This window comes from Manis javanica, chromosome 2 (assembly GCF_040802235.1).
Source record: "Manis javanica isolate MJ-LG chromosome 2, MJ_LKY, whole genome shotgun sequence".
Taxonomy (NCBI): Eukaryota; Metazoa; Chordata; class Mammalia; order Pholidota; family Manidae; genus Manis; species Manis javanica.
In genome coordinates this window covers 35,403,088-35,423,281 of record NC_133157.1, presented here as the reverse complement: position 1 = coordinate 35,423,281, position 20,194 = coordinate 35,403,088, and the positions used below count along the sequence as shown (strand labels likewise).

Sequence of the window (20,194 nt, the reverse complement as noted above, 5' to 3'; positions counted from 1 at the left end):
GGGTAGCAGTGTCTTATTCATTTGTTTCCCTTCCTCCTATATTTAAACCCTGACTATATTTATTCCACTTTCTGACATAAAGTGTTACCATTTGATATTCTTGCTCATGTAGGCAAGAATTTTTATTTCATTAAAACCAAGTACATGAGTTCTTGGTGGAGGAGCTCTAGGCCTTAGGCCATGGTCAGCTCTCTGGGTTGAAGGTTGGTTTTTAGTGGAAAGAGGCAGAGGGGGTTAAGAAGTGTTCCCTACCTTGGACTATAGGGAAGAACCTCTCAGTTGCCTCTGAAAGTTTTCTCTTGCCTTGGGGAGGCTTTTAACATTGTGTCATTCCTTTCTCTGCTCTCCTCTGCGCAGGTTATGGTGAGTGTTTTCTGATCCCCTTTTCCATGCTCTGTAAGACTCTTTTCTCAAACCACCTGGATGCCTCTCAGCTGTTTCTCCTTCTTGAGCTGATATAATTTCTGTCTATCTAATGTTCACTGCCTTAGGGAAACCATGTGCCTCTCCAGGAGCTGCCCCTAAAGCTAGCGTTTGGCAGATATGTATGGCACCTCTACAGAAGACATAAGCTAGCAGAGCAGCCCCAGCAGTCAGAATTAACTCCCTTCCCTGCTCAATTTGACTAGGGCTACAATGCCCCTCTCACTTGGGCTCATGAGCTGCTGGCATCTCTACAGCTACCTGGGATTGTGTGCTCATGGGGTGTTACCAGGGGACCAGGGGTATCGGGAAAATGTGACAGGGTGGTACCAGGGGACAGGAATCATTTTCAGTGACAGTTCTTAAATATGACTGACAGAGTTGTGTTTATTCTATTCTTAATGACCTATTTCCTGCTATAATCGTAAACTTCATTTTCTTTCTCCTTTCTATAAACAAGGGGCAGTATACTTAAAAATAGCAAAGGAAAGAGAAATACTTTGGGTGATGGGTACCCTGAGACAAGTGCCATTCTCACATGGCTAGAACAGTCCTGAGGGCCTTGGATTTGGGATCTTAACCTGGGACTCTTGTTACCTATTACCCTTGCAGTCCCTGTGAGTGACAGTAAAAATAGAAGGTAGTAAATTCTCTTTGGTCACTGAGACTCCCTTCCCACAACTTTGGCAGCCCTTGGTGGTAGCCAGGGCTGACTGCAGGTATCTTCTCACAGTCACTGGTCCAGTCCCGGAAGGCAGGGATTGCTTCTGCAATGGCTACCCGCACCTCTCTCAAGGATGAAGAGCTGGTAAGTGACCCATGGGCTTTCATGAATCCACTGGCTTTTTAAAGACTGGTTTGTGATCATCTCTGTAGCCACAGTACTTGAGAAATCAAGAGTGTTGAGAACATATTGTTAACAAAACAGATAGATAACATTAGATCTGTTTTCCACACTGGGAGAGGCAAAGGTCCAATTAGGATTAAGTCCAAGTCTCATATTGGAATATGTGACCATCGTACTCAGGGTTTTATGGTGGGCCTAGTACCCTCTGTTTCCCTAGAAACCTTGAATGCTGGAACAAGGCTCAGACCCATTGTTCTGGTTGGACCTGTCTAGGAAGACCAGTAGCACATGAAACTGGGGCTTCTTTCTGCCAGGCTAGAGCATCTTCTCTATTGCCGGAGGAGAAACCAGGGTCTTGATTGCCCTGCAGTGGTGTGAGTTATGGTATCTTCCAGCAGAGACCTAAAATCACTGGTGGGTGATGGGTTATGTGTCTTTCAGAAATCCCATGTGTATAAGAAAACCCTGCAGGCCTTAATCTACCCCATCTCATGCACCACACCCCACAACTTTGAGGTTTGGACTGCCACTACCCCGACCTACTGCTATGAGTGTGAAGGCCTGCTCTGGGGCATTGCCCGGCAGGGCATGCGCTGCAGCGAGTGTGGAGTCAAGTGCCATGAAAAGTGCCAGGACCTGCTCAATGCCGACTGCCTACAGCGTGAGTGCCCCTGTGGAATGAGGGGTGGGAGCCGGGCCAACATGGCCTCTCCAAAATAGTCTAGCAACAAAGAGCTAGGATGGCTGAACCATCAGTTTCTCTAGTCTGTCTAATCCTGAAGCCCTTACCTTTTTAAAGAAACTAGGGTCCTGAGTCAAGGGGCATTGCCTGTCCAAATAACAGGTTTTATAACACTCTTTTAAGAACTTTTAAGAAAAATTCCTTGAGCTTTCTGTGGCCCTCTGGTGGAACTAGGATCTCTTCTAGGATTCAGGTGATCCCAGAGGCTGTACTTGAGTGGTGTACACCCAACAGCAGCCATACTGCCCAAATGACTAGACCCTAGGACCCAGGGAAGGCAGCATTTATTCCTTGCATATAGATGCAGCTTTTAGTGCCAGGAACAGAAGTTTCAAATGGATCAGGCAGAGGTCCTGGGGGACAGTATGCCACACTCCCAAGGTCCTGACTAAATGTGTGATTTATGCTACCACCATGGGGTGAGGAGAAGAGGAGCAGGAAAAGCAACATGTTCCTGTCAAAGGAGAAAATAGCACTCTTAAGTTCTTGTCTCCTTGCTCTGTTCCTGCTGGACCTGTACCTCTGTGGCTGGACCCCAGGAGGAACAGAGCAGGGGGATGGGTTAAAGCATTTTCTTGCCTCTCCAAGTCTCTCAGGTGTTACTCAGAGCTAAGCCATGATAGCTTCAAGGATTGTGATAGTAGAAAGGAAGGTTACACTAGACTCAGAGGCACTTCATTTGTCCCAAGGGAAGATAAGTGACATAAAAGGAGCCCAGGGAGAGGCCTTGAGGAATTTTTCCCGTGTCCTCCTTTGAAGAACCCTAGGTTGGTGCCAGTCGCATGGCTATGGTAGACATGAAGAGACAGGTAGAGCCAAGTCAGAAGAGACGGAGCTCTGAAAAAACTGTCTGAAGATGAATGCTGGTAATGACTTTGACCAAACCCATCATGTGGGATGACGAGCACAGGTGTCAGCAGGCCCTCATTTTCATGACTGAGAACTAGCAGCCAAATTGGTTGCATAGGTTGCTTGCTGGAAAATTCTGCTGAAATGAAAATTCTTCTGTAATGCCACTTTGTAGCAAGTGTGTTGATCTTGTCCTCAAGGGTCATTCAGAAGTCCCAGTCCAAGGAAGTAGCATGGCATGGGATATACTGAGTGGCAAGAGTGGGATACAGCCCAAGTCATTTTTCATTTAGCAGAAAATGTCTTCTGCCTAAGCCTTCTATGAAGCACAGAGAGGAGTGAAATGCCCTTTTATGGGCCTCCCTGGACAGAAAACCTGCTTGCTATCCTCCTCAGTACAGATGTTGGCCTTTATTTTTTTATTATTTTGATATTTTTATTACAAAGATCCAAGCTTTGTAATAAAGGCCTAAGCCTTTGGAGCCTAGAGGGATGTAAGAGCCAGTCTGCAGGGCCAGTGAAAGAAGGATGGGCTCCTTTCTGAGAAGCCTGGTTGGTGAAATACACTGGAGGGATCTGTGTTCCCCCATATTCCTTAGGGCAGTAGGGAAAGCCTGCTAGTGTCTTGAGATGAGCTGGCTGGGGTAACAGCCGGCAAAGATGGCCCTTGCCATCCTGCCAGGATCATAATGATAGTAGTAACAATAATAGTGACCATTTATTGAGTATCTGCTAGGTGCCAGGCACTGGGCTAGGTGCTTTATGTATGCTAATAGAATGTTAATTACAACCTGAGAGATAAGTGCCATTTTCTTCTCTTAGAAGAAACTGGTTTATCCAGCTTGGAATGGTGGAGTCAGGATTTGAACCCAACTTTGTCTGATACCAAAGGCCATACTCTTCTCATCACACCACACTACTTTCTGAGATGAAAAGCCCTGAAACTATGGGGCAGAACCGAGCTGTGTGCCCTGACAAGCTCTGGGATCTGTGTCATGGCTTGGAAGTTTGATGAGATTGGTGGAGTTATCGTGCCTACCCAGTACTCCTCTCTGATAACTGATACATCCACCAGTGATTTTTTTGGCCTTAGACTTGCAAGGTACCTTTCAACCACTATCTGGATGGAAGAAAGACAAAGCCAACTGCAGACTGAGCTACAATTTTTTGTTTCTTCTCTGATGAAAAAAATTCAACATGTATCTAAATAGAATAATATAATAAACCCCCCTAATAATTATCAAGTTTTTGCTACCCTTTCAGTTACATTTAAATTCCACTAGCCAGCCATTAAACTCCAGCAGGCCCATGGTGATTAACTTTTCCCAGAGCTCTCCCAGTTTTCCTAAGCTGCTGGCACTGCACAGTTACCTCTCCCTGGCCCTATTCCTCAGCCTTCCCCTTAGACTGGTAGATGGCTTGTTGGTTACCTACTTTCTGTCTCTGGCCATCCTTCAGGGGCTGCAGAAAAGAGCTGTAAACATGGAGCTGAGGACCGGACCCAGAATATTATCATGGCCATGAAGGACCGCATGAAGATCCGAGAGCGGAATAAGCCAGAGATCTTTGAAGTTATTCGAGATGTCTTCACTGTGAGCAAAGTTGCTCATGTGCAGCAGATGAAAACAGTGAAGCAGAGTGTGCTGGATGGCACCTCAAAATGGTCCGCCAAGATTACCATCACTGGTGAGCAAGCCAGAGTTTGAGAGGGCAGGAAGGCCTAGGCTGTGGGGAGGATCCCGGGAAAGAAGCACCCTGAATGTGAGGGAGCAAGGGACTGGGGAGGAAGAAGATAGAATGGAGGGGAAGAGAGAGGCCTTATTGTTCATCATTTCTCCTCTCCTAGACCCTGGTGCTATAGGGTGCTGGGAGAGGCAAGACTGACACCTGCAAATGACATGTATGATAAAAGAAGGAGTTGGAAACAATCTATTACAAACTTGGCTAACGGTCTGATATGACAAGAGCTGGGGCCTGGGGAAGGGGATGGGCAGGAGATCAGGAAACAGCCAGTGGCTTACTAGCTGGGAAGGTGTGGCTGAAGTGTGCATATATCATCAGAAAGGACTAGGGTAGAGTTAAGTGGTCAGTTAGGGCTCTGTTGGGGAGGTGGGATTCTTGGGCTAGGCTTTGAGGGAAAGACTGGTGGCCTAGGGCTAAGAATAAATGGAGGGGTGAGAAGACTAGGGCTCCTGTGCAAAGGGCATATAGAGGCTGCTCTAAGATGGAGAACACGAGCATCGTGTTGTGGAGGACTTCTGACTTCTGATGAGCACTCTGAAGCCTATTCCTCTTTGTATTTGGGTTGCAGTGGTTTGTGCCCAGGGCCTACAAGCCAAGGACAAGACAGGATCCAGTGATCCTTACGTGACTGTGCAGGTGGGAAAAACCAAGAAGCGTACCAAGACCATTTTTGGGAACCTGAATCCTGTTTGGGAAGAGAAGTTCCATTTGTAAGTCACAGAAGGCTTTTCTTACCTGGCACTATACGTATTTTGGGAGCAGCATTAAATCCCATTATTCTGGGCTTGGACTCTTAGAGGGATGGGGCAGAGGCAGTGGAGGAAACTCAGTTTTCACATGTTTCAGTTGGGCAGCAGCCATTCTTCCTCTGGATTTCTTCTTGTGGTCTGTTTTATCAGTTACTTTACCCAAGCCCTGTCTTTATTAGGGCTACTAAAGATGCCCCTGAGCACTCCATACTGCCTTTTGTAGTGTTAGAAAGATGTTACCACTGCCCAGTGGGAGAACCAGGGACTGACCATCCTGTGTATACTCCCAGCCTGCCATCCTGCCTAGGAAGGATTAGGCTTTGCTGGGAAATCAGGAAGGAATGTCCTTGTCCTACATCTGGGTAATTTTGGCTTGAAGATAGAAATCTGGGTTCTAGAGAAGTTTCCATTTCCCTTAAAGGGCTGTGCTTTTTTTTTTTCCTACCTCAGCTTCTACCCCCTGTCCTTTTTCCATTGTCTCAATTTCTAACAGACTATTATTTCATAATAAGGGATGGTTGTTGAAAAATGGCAAGGTCTAGCCTACGACTTGGACTAATGTCACATTACTAAGGCTTAGGACCGGGAAGTTGAGTCTGGATCAGCTAAGCATGCTGGCTGTGTAGAGACTTCTTTTTGTTGGCTCCTTGGAGATGTGGAAAGGGATTGGGGCTTAGTAAAATCAATCTCCAGTCCAGGGGCAGCAGATACTGGGGAGAGCATCTGTTGCTTTGAGAATCTGAGTGGTTCCTGCTTGAATCCTTCTTATGATTAACACTAAATGAATTGGCTCTGTAATCAGTTTTATCCCTTTGTATAAGCCCACTTTTATTCATTTAGTAAACAATTAAGCCCACAAAACATTGTATATGATACTGTGTGTCTAAAAATGTGCAAGGTAGTCCCTGGTTTCAAGAAGCTCACTGTTGATTTGTCTATTATTTTTCAGTAGACTAGTAGTTATTCTAAAATATTGTAATGGAACGTGCAAAGATATGAGAACACAGGGAAAGCAGCAGCAAATTCTGCCCAATACAACTTTTGGGCAAGGCAGCAGAATCCAGAAGGCAATTGGTGGGGAGGGAGAGCATGAGAGGGGAACCTGGGCAAACTCCTTTCTCCAAAGCAAACCCCATAGCGGAAGTGGAAATTCGTATGGGTGTAAAGAATGATAGTGCACCAACCACATACCTAGATAGATGGGGGAGCTAGATAGAAAGCTAAGTAGATATGACCAGATGGACGTGCCATGAACATTAATACCTTTACTGACTCTAGGGAGGGAACTAGCGGTTGTTTCCTAGGGCTATGTGGCATCTGTCCAGCTTTTCCTCTGTGAGGGATTTGAAAGTAATAGGAGTGCTGCTGAGTCTGTCCCTGATGGAGACTGCCTAATTCTCTCACAGCGAGTGCCACAACTCTTCCGACCGCATTAAAGTACGCGTGTGGGATGAGGATGATGACATCAAGTCGAGAGTAAAGCAGAGGCTAAAGCGAGAGTCTGATGATTTCCTTGGCCAAACCATCATCGAGGTTCGGACACTGAGTGGCGAGATGGATGTCTGGTATAACTTGGGTAAGGAAACAGGACCAGAGAAAATTGCTAGGAAGGGAGAACATGCATGGGGAACCTGGAAAAAATCCTGTCTATCAAAACCATCACTCAATCCCTAAAGCATACGTCTATGCAGAGCCTGTCTTACCTGCAGAGAACCAACCATAGGTAGAGATGGGGGACCGTGGAGTGGGGGGCTGGAACTGGACAGAGTGATCTGGCTGGACATTCGCCAGATTTCACAAGGCCCTTGAATCTTCATACCCTGATGGCTTTAACTCCCTAGTCTCCTAATGGTGTGGGAGAATTCCTACTGGTAATGTTTGGGGTATTTGTGGACCACAAGGTCACTGGAGTGCATTCACCCTGTTAGGTGAATGTGTGGGTTGGTGCTTCTCTTCCCTTGGGTTAAGCCAGGATGCTGGATTTCTGTGCTATCTGTAGCTGCATTGACGTCAATCTCCTGTCTTCTTTCCTTCCTAGAGAAGAGGACAGACAAATCAGCTGTCTCAGGGGCTATCCGACTACATATCAGTGTGGAGATCAAGGGGGAGGAGAAGGTAGCCCCATATCATGTGCAGTATACATGTCTCCATGAGGTGAGCCAGCTCTTGGTAGATGGGGTGCCAGAAAGCAATGCTGGGAGGGGCTTTTACAATGAGCAGCATGGCTAGATGGTTGAAGATTAGGGGCCTTTTTTTAATTTTATCCTTGGCTCACTGTGCCACCCTGAACAGCCCAAGTAACAGTCCCAGCCTCAGTTCTCCTTTACTCATATGAGCATTGCCCTCTAGGGCCACAGGAGGAACTGAGCAATGATTTGAAGGACAGAATTTCTGTGGAACCCTATACACATTGTCCTGGACTTAATCACCAGATTGTGGTTTTGCTTTTAATGTATATTTAACTCTTTGCTCTGTCTCCTGCAGAACCTTTTCCATTACCTCACAGATATTCAAGGTAATGGAGCAGTCCAGATCCCTGAGACTCGAGGAGATGATGCATGGAAGGTGTACTTTGATGAGACTGCCCAAGAGATTGTCGATGAATTTTCCATGCGCTATGGCATTGAATCCATATATCAGGCCATGACGTGAGGCTCCCTGGGGCTTTGGGAAGTGGCTACTAACCCTTGGGGAGGGGAATGAAGGTGCACTGATAGGGTGGACAGGTCGTCAATGGAATAGTATGCAGTGACTCATTGCTTTCCTCTCCGAGCTGGGTGAGGTGGATCTCTGGCCCAAGGCAAAGAGGATATATGTTAAAAGGGAGTGTGTTTATCAGTAAGTCAGGGAGAAGGTATTTGTCTGTCTACCCCAAAGATCAGAGGTAGGAAGGGAAAAGGCCGTGGAAGGGGATGCAAGGGCAAAACTCCCCAACCAGGACAGGCCTGAGGAGATAGGCATGTGTGTGAAAAGCTTTTATAAGCTTATTTTATACACGCTCTCTGGATGTCAGAGAGGGCACTAAACTGAAGGGAAAGCAGCTGTGTCTGGAGTTCACCAAGACTCCTATATCAGAAGTCCCCACTTAACAGAAGAGGTGTTGTCTGTTGGTGAGGCTACCACAGGAAGCAGCCCTAGGTAAGCAGAGGGTCACTATTGCCCTGGCTGTGCTTCCTTTATTCTAAAACTTTAATTGAGTTCCTTCTATGGGTCACACATTGTGCTAGGTGCTGAGAACATGAAGATGAATAAGATGAGGCCTCTGTGCTTGGGGAACAGTCTAACAGGAAAGGCAGACCAGTAAACAATTACACTATAATGCAGTAAGTGCTATGGTAGAAATAATCACAGGGTATTATGAATTTTAGGTATCTGAATTTTAGGGGAGGCATGTGAGGGTAGCCTTTGAGGAGTTGACTTTGAACTGGGTCTCAATATTGAGAAAAGGAAGATGGGTATTTCTGGTCGGGCAACAGAGCATAGAATAATTAAGGAATTACAAGAAGTATGGTATAAATGGGGAGAAGAAATATGGTGAGGTATGACATTTGAGAGTGGCCTCTCTGCCATTCTTACTCTGTTCACTTTCCCTAGATAATCTCATCCAAATCTATGACTTCAACTACTGTTTCTGAGCAACAGACTCCCCAGATATCTTTGTTCAGATCAGATCTTTTCCTGAATTTCAGATCCATTTTCAACTGCTCCCTGAGTATTCCCATAGGCATTGCAAACTCAGCATGGCTAAATTCCAAATCCACATAATCTCCACTAAATAAGCTTATCTTTCTATATCCCCTATTTTAGTAAATAGAACGGTTTTCTATAAAGTTGTCCAAACAAATTTAGGAGTCAGCCTAAACTTTTTTCTTATTACTGTCTCTCAACATCCAATCTCTAAATCCAGTGTTTTTAACCTGTCATATCACTATTGCTACAGCTCAGTAATAATGATAATGATAATAACAACAGCTCCTATGTAGCATTTCCTTATGTGCCAGGTAACCAGTCTTAAGCACTTTATGAATGTTAACTCATATAATGCTCCTGTCAATCTTATGAGACGTGTATCATTTTTCCCATTTTACAGATAAGGCAACTAAGGTATAGAGAAGTTTATGCAAGGTCACTGGTGTCGCTGAGCCTCAAACTGCTCTTAACCATTTCTCTGTTCCATTTAGTGCTTCATTGCTTCTTTTCTGAGTGATTGCAATAACTCTTAAACTGGTCTTCTTTTCCAATTTATCATCAAAAGGGACCTTTCTGAGAAACTAATCACACTATGTCTTTGTTTAAAATTTTACTATATATCATTTGCAAATATATTCTCCCATATAGTAGCTGTCTTTCTGTTTTGTTGATGGTTTCCTTTGCAGTGCAGAAGCTTTTTAGTTTAATGTAAAAACTAAACTAAAAAGTTGATTTTTGCTTTTGTTTCCCTTGCTTGAGGAGACATACCAGAAAAATGTTACTAGTGCTTAATGTTTAAGGGTTTACTGCCTATGTTGTCTTCCAGGAATTCTATGGTTTCAGGTCTCATATTTAGGTGTGTAATCCATTTTGAGTTTATTTTTGTGTGTGGCATAAGACAGTGATCCAGTTTTATTCTTCTGCATGTAACTGTTCAGTTTTCTAAATACCAGTTACTGAAGAGACTGTCTTTTCCCCATTGTATATTCTTGCCTACTTTGTCACCTATTAATTGATCATATAGACATGGGTTTATTTTTGGACTCTCTAGGCTGTTCTGTTGATCGATGTATCTGTTCTTAAAAAAAATTTAGTGAGAATGTTTGATATCTTGATCTGGGTGATGCTTAAATAAGTGTATACACATGTCAAAATTCATCAGCTGTGCACTAAGATTTGTGCATTTTATTGTATGTATCTCAATATAATTTTTAAAAATTTTACTATAGCATTAGTGTAAACTCTTTTATTGTCTATACTGTGCCTACTTCTCCATGATTTCTTGCTCTTCCTCTGTCAGACACCTGAATGGTAGCCATAACTGAGCTTCCCAAATGAATCATTCTCTTATGAATATATTTGTCTTTGCAATGTAGTTTCGCTTTTCTTGAACACTTCTCCATTTGATTAATTTGTATTAATCCTTTAAGACTTGGCTCAAGTACTCTTCTTTGGGAAGACTTTTTCTAATCCCTTCCAGCTCCCAACCATTCTGATTTAGGTTGTTTTCCTGTATGTTTCCACAATGCTTTTGCATAGCATACCTTGGAATTATTGACTTGCTTTCTAACACTTGCTTTCCCTGCCAGATTATCACATCTTTGGATTCAAGCACTTAGCACAGGGCCTGGCTCATGGTAGGGGTTCATTGAATGTACAATTAAATGAATAAATTGTGAAGATCCTTATATGCCAAAATGATTGGAAACTTCATACACATCAGTGAGATCTTTTGATTACTTGACTTTCACAGCAAGTGCTGAAGAGTTTTGAGGCTAAGGATGCTGTTTTTCAGGCACTTTGCATGTTTGTCATCCAAGTACATGTGTCCTGGTGTGCCAGCAGTGATGAGCACCTTACTGGCCAACATCAATGCCTACTATGCCCACACAACTGCCTCCACCAACGTCTCTGCCTCTGATCGTTTTGCAGCCTCCAACTTTGGGGTGAGTATGATGTAAACACATATCTATCTGTTCTTTATCAATTAATAAGGTTTGATTTTTATGGTAGGAACTGTAGAGTTGGTTGGTATGCCTAAAATTCAGGTAGTTGCCACCTAGAGAGATTAACTCGTTCCTTTATCAGTATGTAGACAATGCTACTAGACTATCCCTATTTCATTATGATTATGTAAACTTGCTAATAGTCTCTTCTCAGACATGGAGAAATGAGAGAAGGCAGAATAGCACCACTTTGGTTTGAGGGCCACTACATGGGCCTGGGCAGAACCTTCTTTGGCCAAGATCTTGGTTGTTTCATCATGTTCCTTAGTCTTGCAGGTCCACAAATGGGCCTTTCTTGATATTATTCAGTCCCTCTGACAGATTCATACCACTTAAGTTCATGTGAGACTGATACCTAAGTGAGGATACCAATGTATACCTGAGCCTGTCCCTTTTCTAGTGTTTAGAATATTTCCCATCCAGAGTATTCCCTTTCCTGGTGTTAAGGTACTTGAGAAGTTGAATCTTTACTCATAATGTCATCTCACACATTAGCTCAGTATATACTGGATGAAATATCTTTGACCCACCACAAAGATTATCTCTTCAGAGATAAAGTTAATAATTCCCCCAAATCTAATGGTTCCCTGAGCCTTGTTTTTTTTGGTACTAATCACTTTTTCTTACTGTTAATAGAGTCTGTAGATAAACTAATACCATTGATTAAGCCAGTCAAATATCTGTTCCATTTTGTTCTCATCCCATTATATATTGACTTAATATATGAGTTCCAGGAGTGCTATGCCAACGTGATCCCACATTTAATTATACCTTTTCTATAAAAATCAACTATTAAAATAACATGTTATTTATTTTAACTTTAAAAAAGTAAAAACTAAGGGAAATAATAAGGAATGTGATTTAGAACCCCCCAGGTCTGCCAGATCATCTTCCAAATGCACCACTATTTTTCTCTACCATCATTACTGCCTGGCTGTGACTGGTTAGGTGTTATTAGCTACCCCAGGATAAGACAGGAGACCACAGACTCAAAACAAGCTGGAGAATGTGCTTGCAGTTTTCTGTTGACTGAGGTGAATCAGAGTCCCAAAGGGTTGGAGATGCACTGGCCATCTCCTGTTGACTCTTGTACAGGAAGAGCTGTTCCCCTCCCAGGAACTTTTTTCCTCTTGCCAATATAAAAAGATTCTCCAGTGTGAGACAGAGCTGCTAAGAGATAGAACAGGGACCACCTATCTCATTTCTCCCTTACATTGTTGTTCTCCTCATGAGATAGAAAATGTCCCCAACCCAGGGTCCTTTCCTCACCCAGAATTGGTTATGTTTCTGTTATAGTCTAGAGAGCTTAGAAACAGATTATTTTTCTCTTCTCTGTTACTTGTTTCCCACCCTCAGAAAGAAAGATTCGTAAAACTACTGGACCAGCTGCATAATTCACTGAGGATTGACCTCTCTACATACAGGGTAAGTGAAGATAATGGCCATGGGGGGGGATAACAGATAATATCAAGTTCAGTCTGGAGAGACTCTAAGCTAATTTTGGCTGTAAAGATCGAAGGCAAAGAAATTGGTTTGTGTCATCACACCCACATGCATGGCCAATGCCACTGTCACCTGTGATTCTCCAAACGCCAAGGACCATGCAGCATGTAAGTAGCACCAGGGGCTGAACTGCTTTATATAGACAGTTGGCTTTCCAACCCTACTCACATCACCACATTCCCATTAGGGAATCTCTTGAGGATAATCTCTTCTGGAAATGCCCCCTTTAAAAATTAGATAATTATATTTCATTCTGGCATTTTTCCTTACTCTCCTTATTTTCCTGGGAGGTGTGAGAATGCACCTAAGGAGAGAGAGAAAGTAGCTTGGTTTGGGCAAGTAGTGTGTAGCAGAGGTCATGTCCATTCCTGGAATGGAGGGAGGAAATGTAGCAGGAGAGTAGGTACATGGGCATGGCCAGGACAGAGAAATGGACAGTTTCTCACTTCTTCCTAAGTTAGATCTTCTTAGAATGGCTTCATTACTTGCTTTGAAATGTTGTGAATTTCCAGAACAAGCAATATACCCACATAAAAAAGTAAGTATAAAAATAATTTCAAAGTTAAAAGAAGTGAGTTTCTAATTATCTACACTTTCATTGTCCTCCATTTTTCATGAATAATGGAGAATTGACTGTATATCTTATATTTGGCATATAAGTAGCCACATAACGGTTTAAAACAGTGACCCTTAAAATGAAGAGTGGCTCAACATCTCCCCCGCCCAGCTCTCCCTGGCCTCTTTCTCCTAAAACTCATGCCAAAGAGAATTAAATGAGGCATAGCAGGATGGTTCTAAGGAACTCACTCCAAAAGCAGTTCTGCTCAGAGCTCTGCCATCTGGTGGCTCCATAATGGTAGAAGAGCTGGAGTCCATTGTACAAAAGTCCACATCCTGGATCTCAGTATGGTCTGTAGTGTGGCTTCACTTGTATTCCAGGATATACAGTTAGATTGTAACTTGTGAAGAACTCACTTTTTGGGTGTAAGAAACGTCACTGCGTGTGTGTGTGTGTGTGTGTTTGGGTGTAAGTGTGTGTGTGTTTGGGTGTAAGAAACTTCACCCAAAAAAGGTGTGTGTGTGTGTGTGTGTGTGCATGCATTTGTGTGTGTGTGTGTGTGTGCGCGCATTTGTCCAAATGCTCACACACTGCATGGGAAGTAGGGTTGGGGGTAGGAAGTATTGCTTTCTGGGCTAGGTTTTATTAACGCTTGCTTTTGACAAAGGCCTTCTCTGTCAGTGGTAAAGAGAGGGAGACCCATAGTATTTTTTTGTTCAGCTCAACCAGGGGATCCCAGTGTGTAACAGGTAGAGAAGCTTTTGATTTCATTGCTTTTGGCAGGAAAGGCTTTCCTATTTCTGTTCCTTTCTCACATTTGCTTGATTTGCAACAGAATAATTTCCCTGCTGGGAGCCCTGAGCGGCTTCAGGACTTAAAGTCTACAGTGGATTTGCTGACCAGCATTACTTTCTTCAGAATGAAGGTAAAAGGTGAACTGGGCTGGGTGGTGCTGGGCTGGAGAACTAGCCACAGGGACATGGAGAATAAGAATTATTGGGCTCAGTCTGAGGCTACAGGATTCATCACCTCTAAGCCCATGCATCCATACACCTGTTCCCTGGGTTAGTTCTGAGAAGACCATGGAGCAACAAGGATGGTCTGGGCAGTTTTCCCCATCAGCTATCCTAGCAATTCTATCCAGAGTAAGGTCCAGGGATCCGAAAGAGGGTGAAGGAATCTGGAGTAGTTTAGGGGGAGTTCTAAAATGAAACCATGTAGGTGAGCAGGACCCTGGACCCATATTCCTTTTATAAATTGGCAGGTGCAAGAACTACAGAGCCCTCCACGAGCCAGCCAGGTGGTAAAGGATTGTGTGAAGGCCTGTTTGAACTCCACATACGAGTATATCTTCAGCAATTGCCATGACTTGTATAGCCGCCAGTACCAGCTGGTAAGAAGTTCAGGATCAGGTGGGACAGACTATCAGTGGCTCTTGGAGCTTCAGTTTTCCTTTTCTGTGATAATGATGGAAGGGAGCTCAGGAAAAAGTCCTTGAGTTCTCTAGAGTGAGTAAGTTGTAGGGTGTGGACCATCTAGACTATGTGAGACATGTGAGGATGGACAAGGACCATTGAACAAGAAATGACGTGACTGAGTTGAATAGAAGTGGTAATGATAAGCTTTAGTTTGATGCTAAAGAAAGTGACCAAAATTTGAGCAGTTCCTGGGGTAAGTAGGTGAATTTTCAGTCCATCACAGAGTCTTTTTTCTCCCCCAAACTTAATTTTACTCTAACTCATGTAGACTTTGCTGTGTTCCAGGCTGAGATCTGTACCTGTCTCTGTGAGCTACTGGCTCATGAAAGTTTAATTTTTCTCTTTGACCACTTCTCTCTGAGGTGCATGGTCTTTTGAGATACGTTCATCAGCTGACTCTCAAGGCATACCCTATCCTTCTGTAAGGCTGAACTACTTCACCTGTTTTAGACTGGCAACCTAACTCAGTACCTGGCGACTGTACATTTTTCTAGGTCCTTTCAATAATATCTCTTTTTTTTTCTTATTTCAAAGCCAGGACTTCCTTCTGTGTCTGATTACTCAGTTATAGTTCCTGTCTTAAGAATATCTTGCAGAACACACATTTACAGAATAGTTTCCCTTCAGTTCAACAAATATGTATTGAATGTTTGTTCTGGGCCAGATCTGAGGAAAGCACAGCGCTCTTTCAGTTAGTTCACATTCTCATGAGCATATGGGTAACTCTAATCAAAGAAGTCTGCCAGAAGGGCCTTGAAAAGGAATAAAATTGAAGGGATTCCAAGAAGGAAGAAGTCACTCTTGATCGGATACTGGGAAAATCTACAAAAAACATGGGGCATTTGAGACAGACCCTGAAAGGCAGTAGATTTGGTCAATAAATGATGGGAGGACAGTCTAAATCTCTTGGATGTTTACCCTTTGGTGAATAAATCCAATTTGTCCCTAGGAGTATCTTAGTAAAGACTAAAATCTTGTTCACACTGACTCTTCACATTCCCAAATGTACTTTTTGTGCCAGCCTGTCTTAAAGGCTTCCTTCTTTTAAGGTTGTAAAACCTCCCATTGGTTCTGAAATCCATGGGAGATTTTCCTGGGACCTCTGTTGAGCTTGCCACACTCTGGGCTCCTCTGTTACCCATGTATGGATTCTCTCTGGTTAGGGGAAGACACTCTTCTCAGCTTTGACCTTTCAACTGCAGGGCTACTTTGTCTGAGTGCTGGGTCTTTCCATTCCGTAGCAGAAGATGAGCCTAGGCTTTGAAAGAGGGCTGACAGACTATACAGGGACTCCCCTTAGCTTTTGAGTCTTGCTGTCTTTTACTTTGTCTCACTCTTTTTCTCATCACTCATTATTTACATGAATTACTTACACATAATTACTTACATTATTACTTCATAAGGTTTTTTTTTGGTATCATTAATCTACAATTACATGAAGGACATTATGTTTACTAGGCTCCCCCCTTCACCAAGTCCCCTCCACATACCCCTTCACAGTCACTGTCCATCAGCGTAACTTCATAAGTTTTTTGATTTCCCTCTATTGACCTTCAGTCATTGGTTCATTCATCCGCCCATCCCTGTAATAAACTGAGCAGTAGGGATATAAAGTTGATGAAGACACATCACTGTTTTGGGGGAGCTCATGGTTTGGTGGATGTGTGGGACAGATTACATTTATTGTTTTTTATTTTATTACTACATTTTACTGTAATTGTAGTTATCTATTATATCTGTATCAGAGATTCATAGAGGGTTGTCTGGAAGCCCAGAAGAGAGGCATATAATCAAGATCCAGGGGTGTCAGGGAAAACTCAGAAAAGGTTAAGCTAAACCTGAATTATGAGGAATGAGTAGGAATTAGCTAAAGAAAGGGGTTGGGGAGGAGGGGATACCATATAGAGAAAACAGATTATTTGGAGGGACAGAATTGGGAATGAGTATGTTAATCTGAGGAAATACAAGCAAACTAATTCAGGTAGTTACAGTGTCAGGCTTTGGAGTTCAGCTATCTAGGATTAAATTTTGGTTTGGCTATTTATAGCTTCATGAACATGTAACCTCACTGTCCTCCAGTCTCCTCATCTGTAAAATGAAGGTGATAATAATTTCTACCCAATGGAGTTGTTATGACGATTAAATGAGATGAGGCATGTGAAGTTCTTAGGGTGCCTGGCACATAATAAGCACTAAATAAGTGGTGGTGGTGTGTGCTATGACTGCAAAAAAAAGGGAAGTGGTAAGGTATGAGGTTGAGAGAGGACATATTCTGAAGGACTCTTGTGTCAAGCCATGGAGTTGGAATTTTACTGAAGGCCATTGAATTTCAGAGAGGTAACACAATGAGATTCTCCTTGCAGAAAGATGACTGACACCTGCATGGAATAGGGATTGGACTGATAAGAGCCCAAGCCAAGATAGTGGCAGAAAAAGCTAAAGGAGGAGATGTATTTAAATACTATTAAGAAGGAAAAAATCCACTGTGGATTCTGTCCTGGTTTCTGGAAACTTTCTGATAATGCAGGCTTATTAAAGACTGTGGAGACTTTGTGATGACATGTGGCATCCCCTAACCCTGTCCTTCTAGGCAGTTCTAACTTTGCCTTTGTCCCAATGGGAGATAACATGTCCATTCCAGCCTCTCTGTGGTGACCTCTACTTGTCCTGTCTTGGTTCTGAATGTACAGTCGCTTCTCCTTCCCTGAGATCCACTGTTGTATTACTTTATCTCTTCCTAACCAAATCCTTTTCTTTCTTTCCCCCCCTCCAGCTTTATTGAGATATAATTGACACACAACATTATGTAAGTTTAAGGTATACAATGTGATGGTTTGGTACACACATATACTGCAAAATGTTTACCATAATAAGGTTAGTTAATACATCCTTCACCTCATATAATTATCATTTTATTGTTGTTATGGTGAGAACTTTAAAGCTCTATTCTCATAGCATCTTTCAAATACATAATACAATACTGTTAACTATAATCACTATGCTGTACATTAGATCCCTCAAATTTATTCATCTCAGAACTGAAAGTTTGTACCAGTTGACCAATGTCTCCCCATTTTCCCCCACCTGTCAGCTCCTTGCAACCATCATTCTACTTTCCATTTCTATAAATTCGACATCTTTAGATTACATGTATAAATGAGATGCTTCAGTATTTCTTGCTTTGACTTATTTCGCTTAGCAAAATGCTCTCAAGGTCCATCCATGTTGTCCCAAATGACTGGATTTCCTTCTTTTTTTTTTACAGCAGAAAATTCATAGTTTTATTATGAAATAATAAAGCAAAACACATAAAGCATATCTATTTATGCTTACCTTAAAGCAAAGCACAAATATAAGCTGTTATACTGTGACATAGCTCAAACTCAAACAGCAGGCAAACACTCAATGCTAATGGCTAACTTAGCCATTTTTCATTTGCTACATTTCTTCTCTGAAATTTATTTTCCATCAAACAATAAAACAGGAACTCATTTTTGTTCTTTAAAAAAATGTATATAAGTCAAAAGTTCTTCTGGATTCCCATCTAATTCTGCCCAAAGGGAGCCATTCTTGTTAATTTGATAGCAATCTGTCCAAACTTAGCGGTGAGAGGTGTTTAACATGAATAGGATCACATTGTACACACACTTCTGTGTTCTATAACTTGCTTTTTAAATAATATGGATTTCCTTCTTTTTTATGGCTGAATAATAATCCATTGTGTTTATATACCATATTTATTTTCTTTATCCTTCACCCATTGATAGACATGTAGGTTGTTTCCTTGTCTTGGCTACTATGAATAATGCTGCAATAAACATGAGGGTAAGATAATCTCTTCAAGATAGTGATTTCATTTCCAATGGGTTTATACCTAGAATTGGGATTGCTGGATCATATGGTAGTTCTCTTTTTAATTTTTTGAGGGACCTCCATACTGTTTCCCATAGTGGCTGTACCAGTTTACATTCCCACCAAGAATACACCAGGGTTCCCTTTATTTCATATCCTGGCCAACATTTGTTGTCACTTATCTTTTTGATAATATCTATTCTAAGACATGTGCAGACATCTCATTATGGTTCTGATTTGCATTTCTCTTATGATTAGTGATATTGAGCACCTCTTCATGCACGTGTTGGATATTTATATGTCTTGAAGAAATGTCTATTAAAGTCTTCTGCCCATTTTTAAATCTGTTTTTTTGCTGTTGAGTTGTATGAGTTCTTTATGTATTTCGGATATTAAACCCTCATCAGATACATGGTTTTCAAATATTTTCTCCCAGTCTGTAGATTGCCTTTTCATTTTGTTGATTGTTTCTTTTGCTGTGCAGAACGTTTTAGTTTAATATAGTACCATTTCTTGATTTTTGCTTTTGTTGTTTATGCTTTTAGTGTCATATCTAAAAAACATCACCAAAACAGACCTCAAGGAGCTTTTTCCTTGTTCTCTTCTAGGAGTTTTATGGTTTCAGGTCTTATATTTAAGTCCTTAATCCATTTTGAGTTAATTTTTGTGTATGGTGTAAGATAGGGGTCCAGTTTCATTCTTTTGTGAATATTCATTCATCATGTGAAATCCAATTTTCTCAATACCAGTTATTGAGGAGACTACCCTGTCCCCATTGAGTATTCTTGGCTCCTCAAGACCTTTTCTTATCCAGGTAGGCAAGTAGCTTCTTACATGTAATTCTTCCCCCTAATGACATTCAGGGGTTAAGGGAAGTCCTAACCCACTGAAGGTTAGGCCAGTCTGCATGCTAGATGTGTTTAGTAGCTCCTGCAAAACTTGAAGGAGCTTCTCAGAGCTGAGATATATATGTATGTGTATGGTGAGTGGGGAAGGTGTCAGGAGGTCTGTCAGTTGGGGTCATGTGGAACTAATCTCCTTAGTGACACAGGAGGGGCTACCTATCTCAACCAAGGAGTCCCTGTCCCCATAGCTACTAAGGGAAGGAAGAAGGGGGATATGCATCTCTGTGTCTCTTAGACTGACCAAGCTTAGCAGATCAGTGCCCTGGAGCTGGGGAGAAAGGCTCTCAGGGATGGACTCTGTGTCCAGGGACCTCCCAATAGTCACCCCTATCACAGAACAGGGTGGTCTTCTGTAAGACAGGCTCTAGGAGAGGAAGACTACCTGATTCTAGAGGAAGTATCATGGGGAGGGAAAGAGAAAAAGGAAGACTGGAGACATTCTTCGTATCCCACTCTGACTCTGTCTATTACTGTCTCCTCCGGAACAAGAAGCAGGAACTACCACCAGAGGAACAAGGACCCAGCATGCGGAATCTGGATTTCTGGCCTAAACTCATCACGCTCATTGTGTCAATCATAGAGGAAGATAAGAATTCCTACACACTTGTTCTGAACCAGTGAGTATCACCCAATGTGGCCCTCTCTGGTTCGTGGCTGATTTGTCCATCTGTCTAACAGTCTTTTTTTCCTATCTCTATATGTTTACAGTGCCATCTCTTCCTCCTGTCCGTCCATCTATCCCTCTGTCCCTTGTATCTGTGTGGGTAACTGTTTCTGGAGACAGGTGTGGAACATAATGGGGGGCCCTGCCCAGACTGAGCCAGCTTCCCTGGAGTAAGAAGCCTCTG

The 20,194-nt window shown here is 42.5% G+C and overlaps 1 protein-coding gene across 8 annotated transcripts in view; it reads left to right on the top strand.

Annotated features, from left to right (window-relative positions):
* Window positions 1–20,194, top strand: part of UNC13B (unc-13 homolog B) — a 245,389-nt gene that overhangs the window by 204,302 nt on the left and 20,893 nt on the right. For 6 of the 8 annotated variants that reach the window (XM_037009876.2, XM_073227824.1, XM_073227821.1 and 3 more), the window contains 12 exons: window positions 1,157–1,231; window positions 1,712–1,931; window positions 4,320–4,547; window positions 5,173–5,314; window positions 6,760–6,929; window positions 7,392–7,507; window positions 7,838–8,001; window positions 10,839–10,989; window positions 12,406–12,474; window positions 13,947–14,036; window positions 14,376–14,504; window positions 19,836–19,963. In XM_037009876.2, coding sequence (XP_036865771.2) covers window positions 1,157–1,231; window positions 1,712–1,931; window positions 4,320–4,547; window positions 5,173–5,314; window positions 6,760–6,929; window positions 7,392–7,507; window positions 7,838–8,001; window positions 10,839–10,989; window positions 12,406–12,474; window positions 13,947–14,036; window positions 14,376–14,504; window positions 19,836–19,963 — 1,682 coding nt within the window. The remainder of the gene's footprint in view (window positions 1–1,156; window positions 1,232–1,711; window positions 1,932–4,319; window positions 4,548–5,172; window positions 5,315–6,759; window positions 6,930–7,391; window positions 7,508–7,837; window positions 8,002–10,838; window positions 10,990–12,405; window positions 12,475–13,946; window positions 14,037–14,375; window positions 14,505–19,835; window positions 19,964–20,194) is intronic. The other 2 variants (XM_073227839.1, XM_073227818.1) reach the window with 1 other exon arrangement.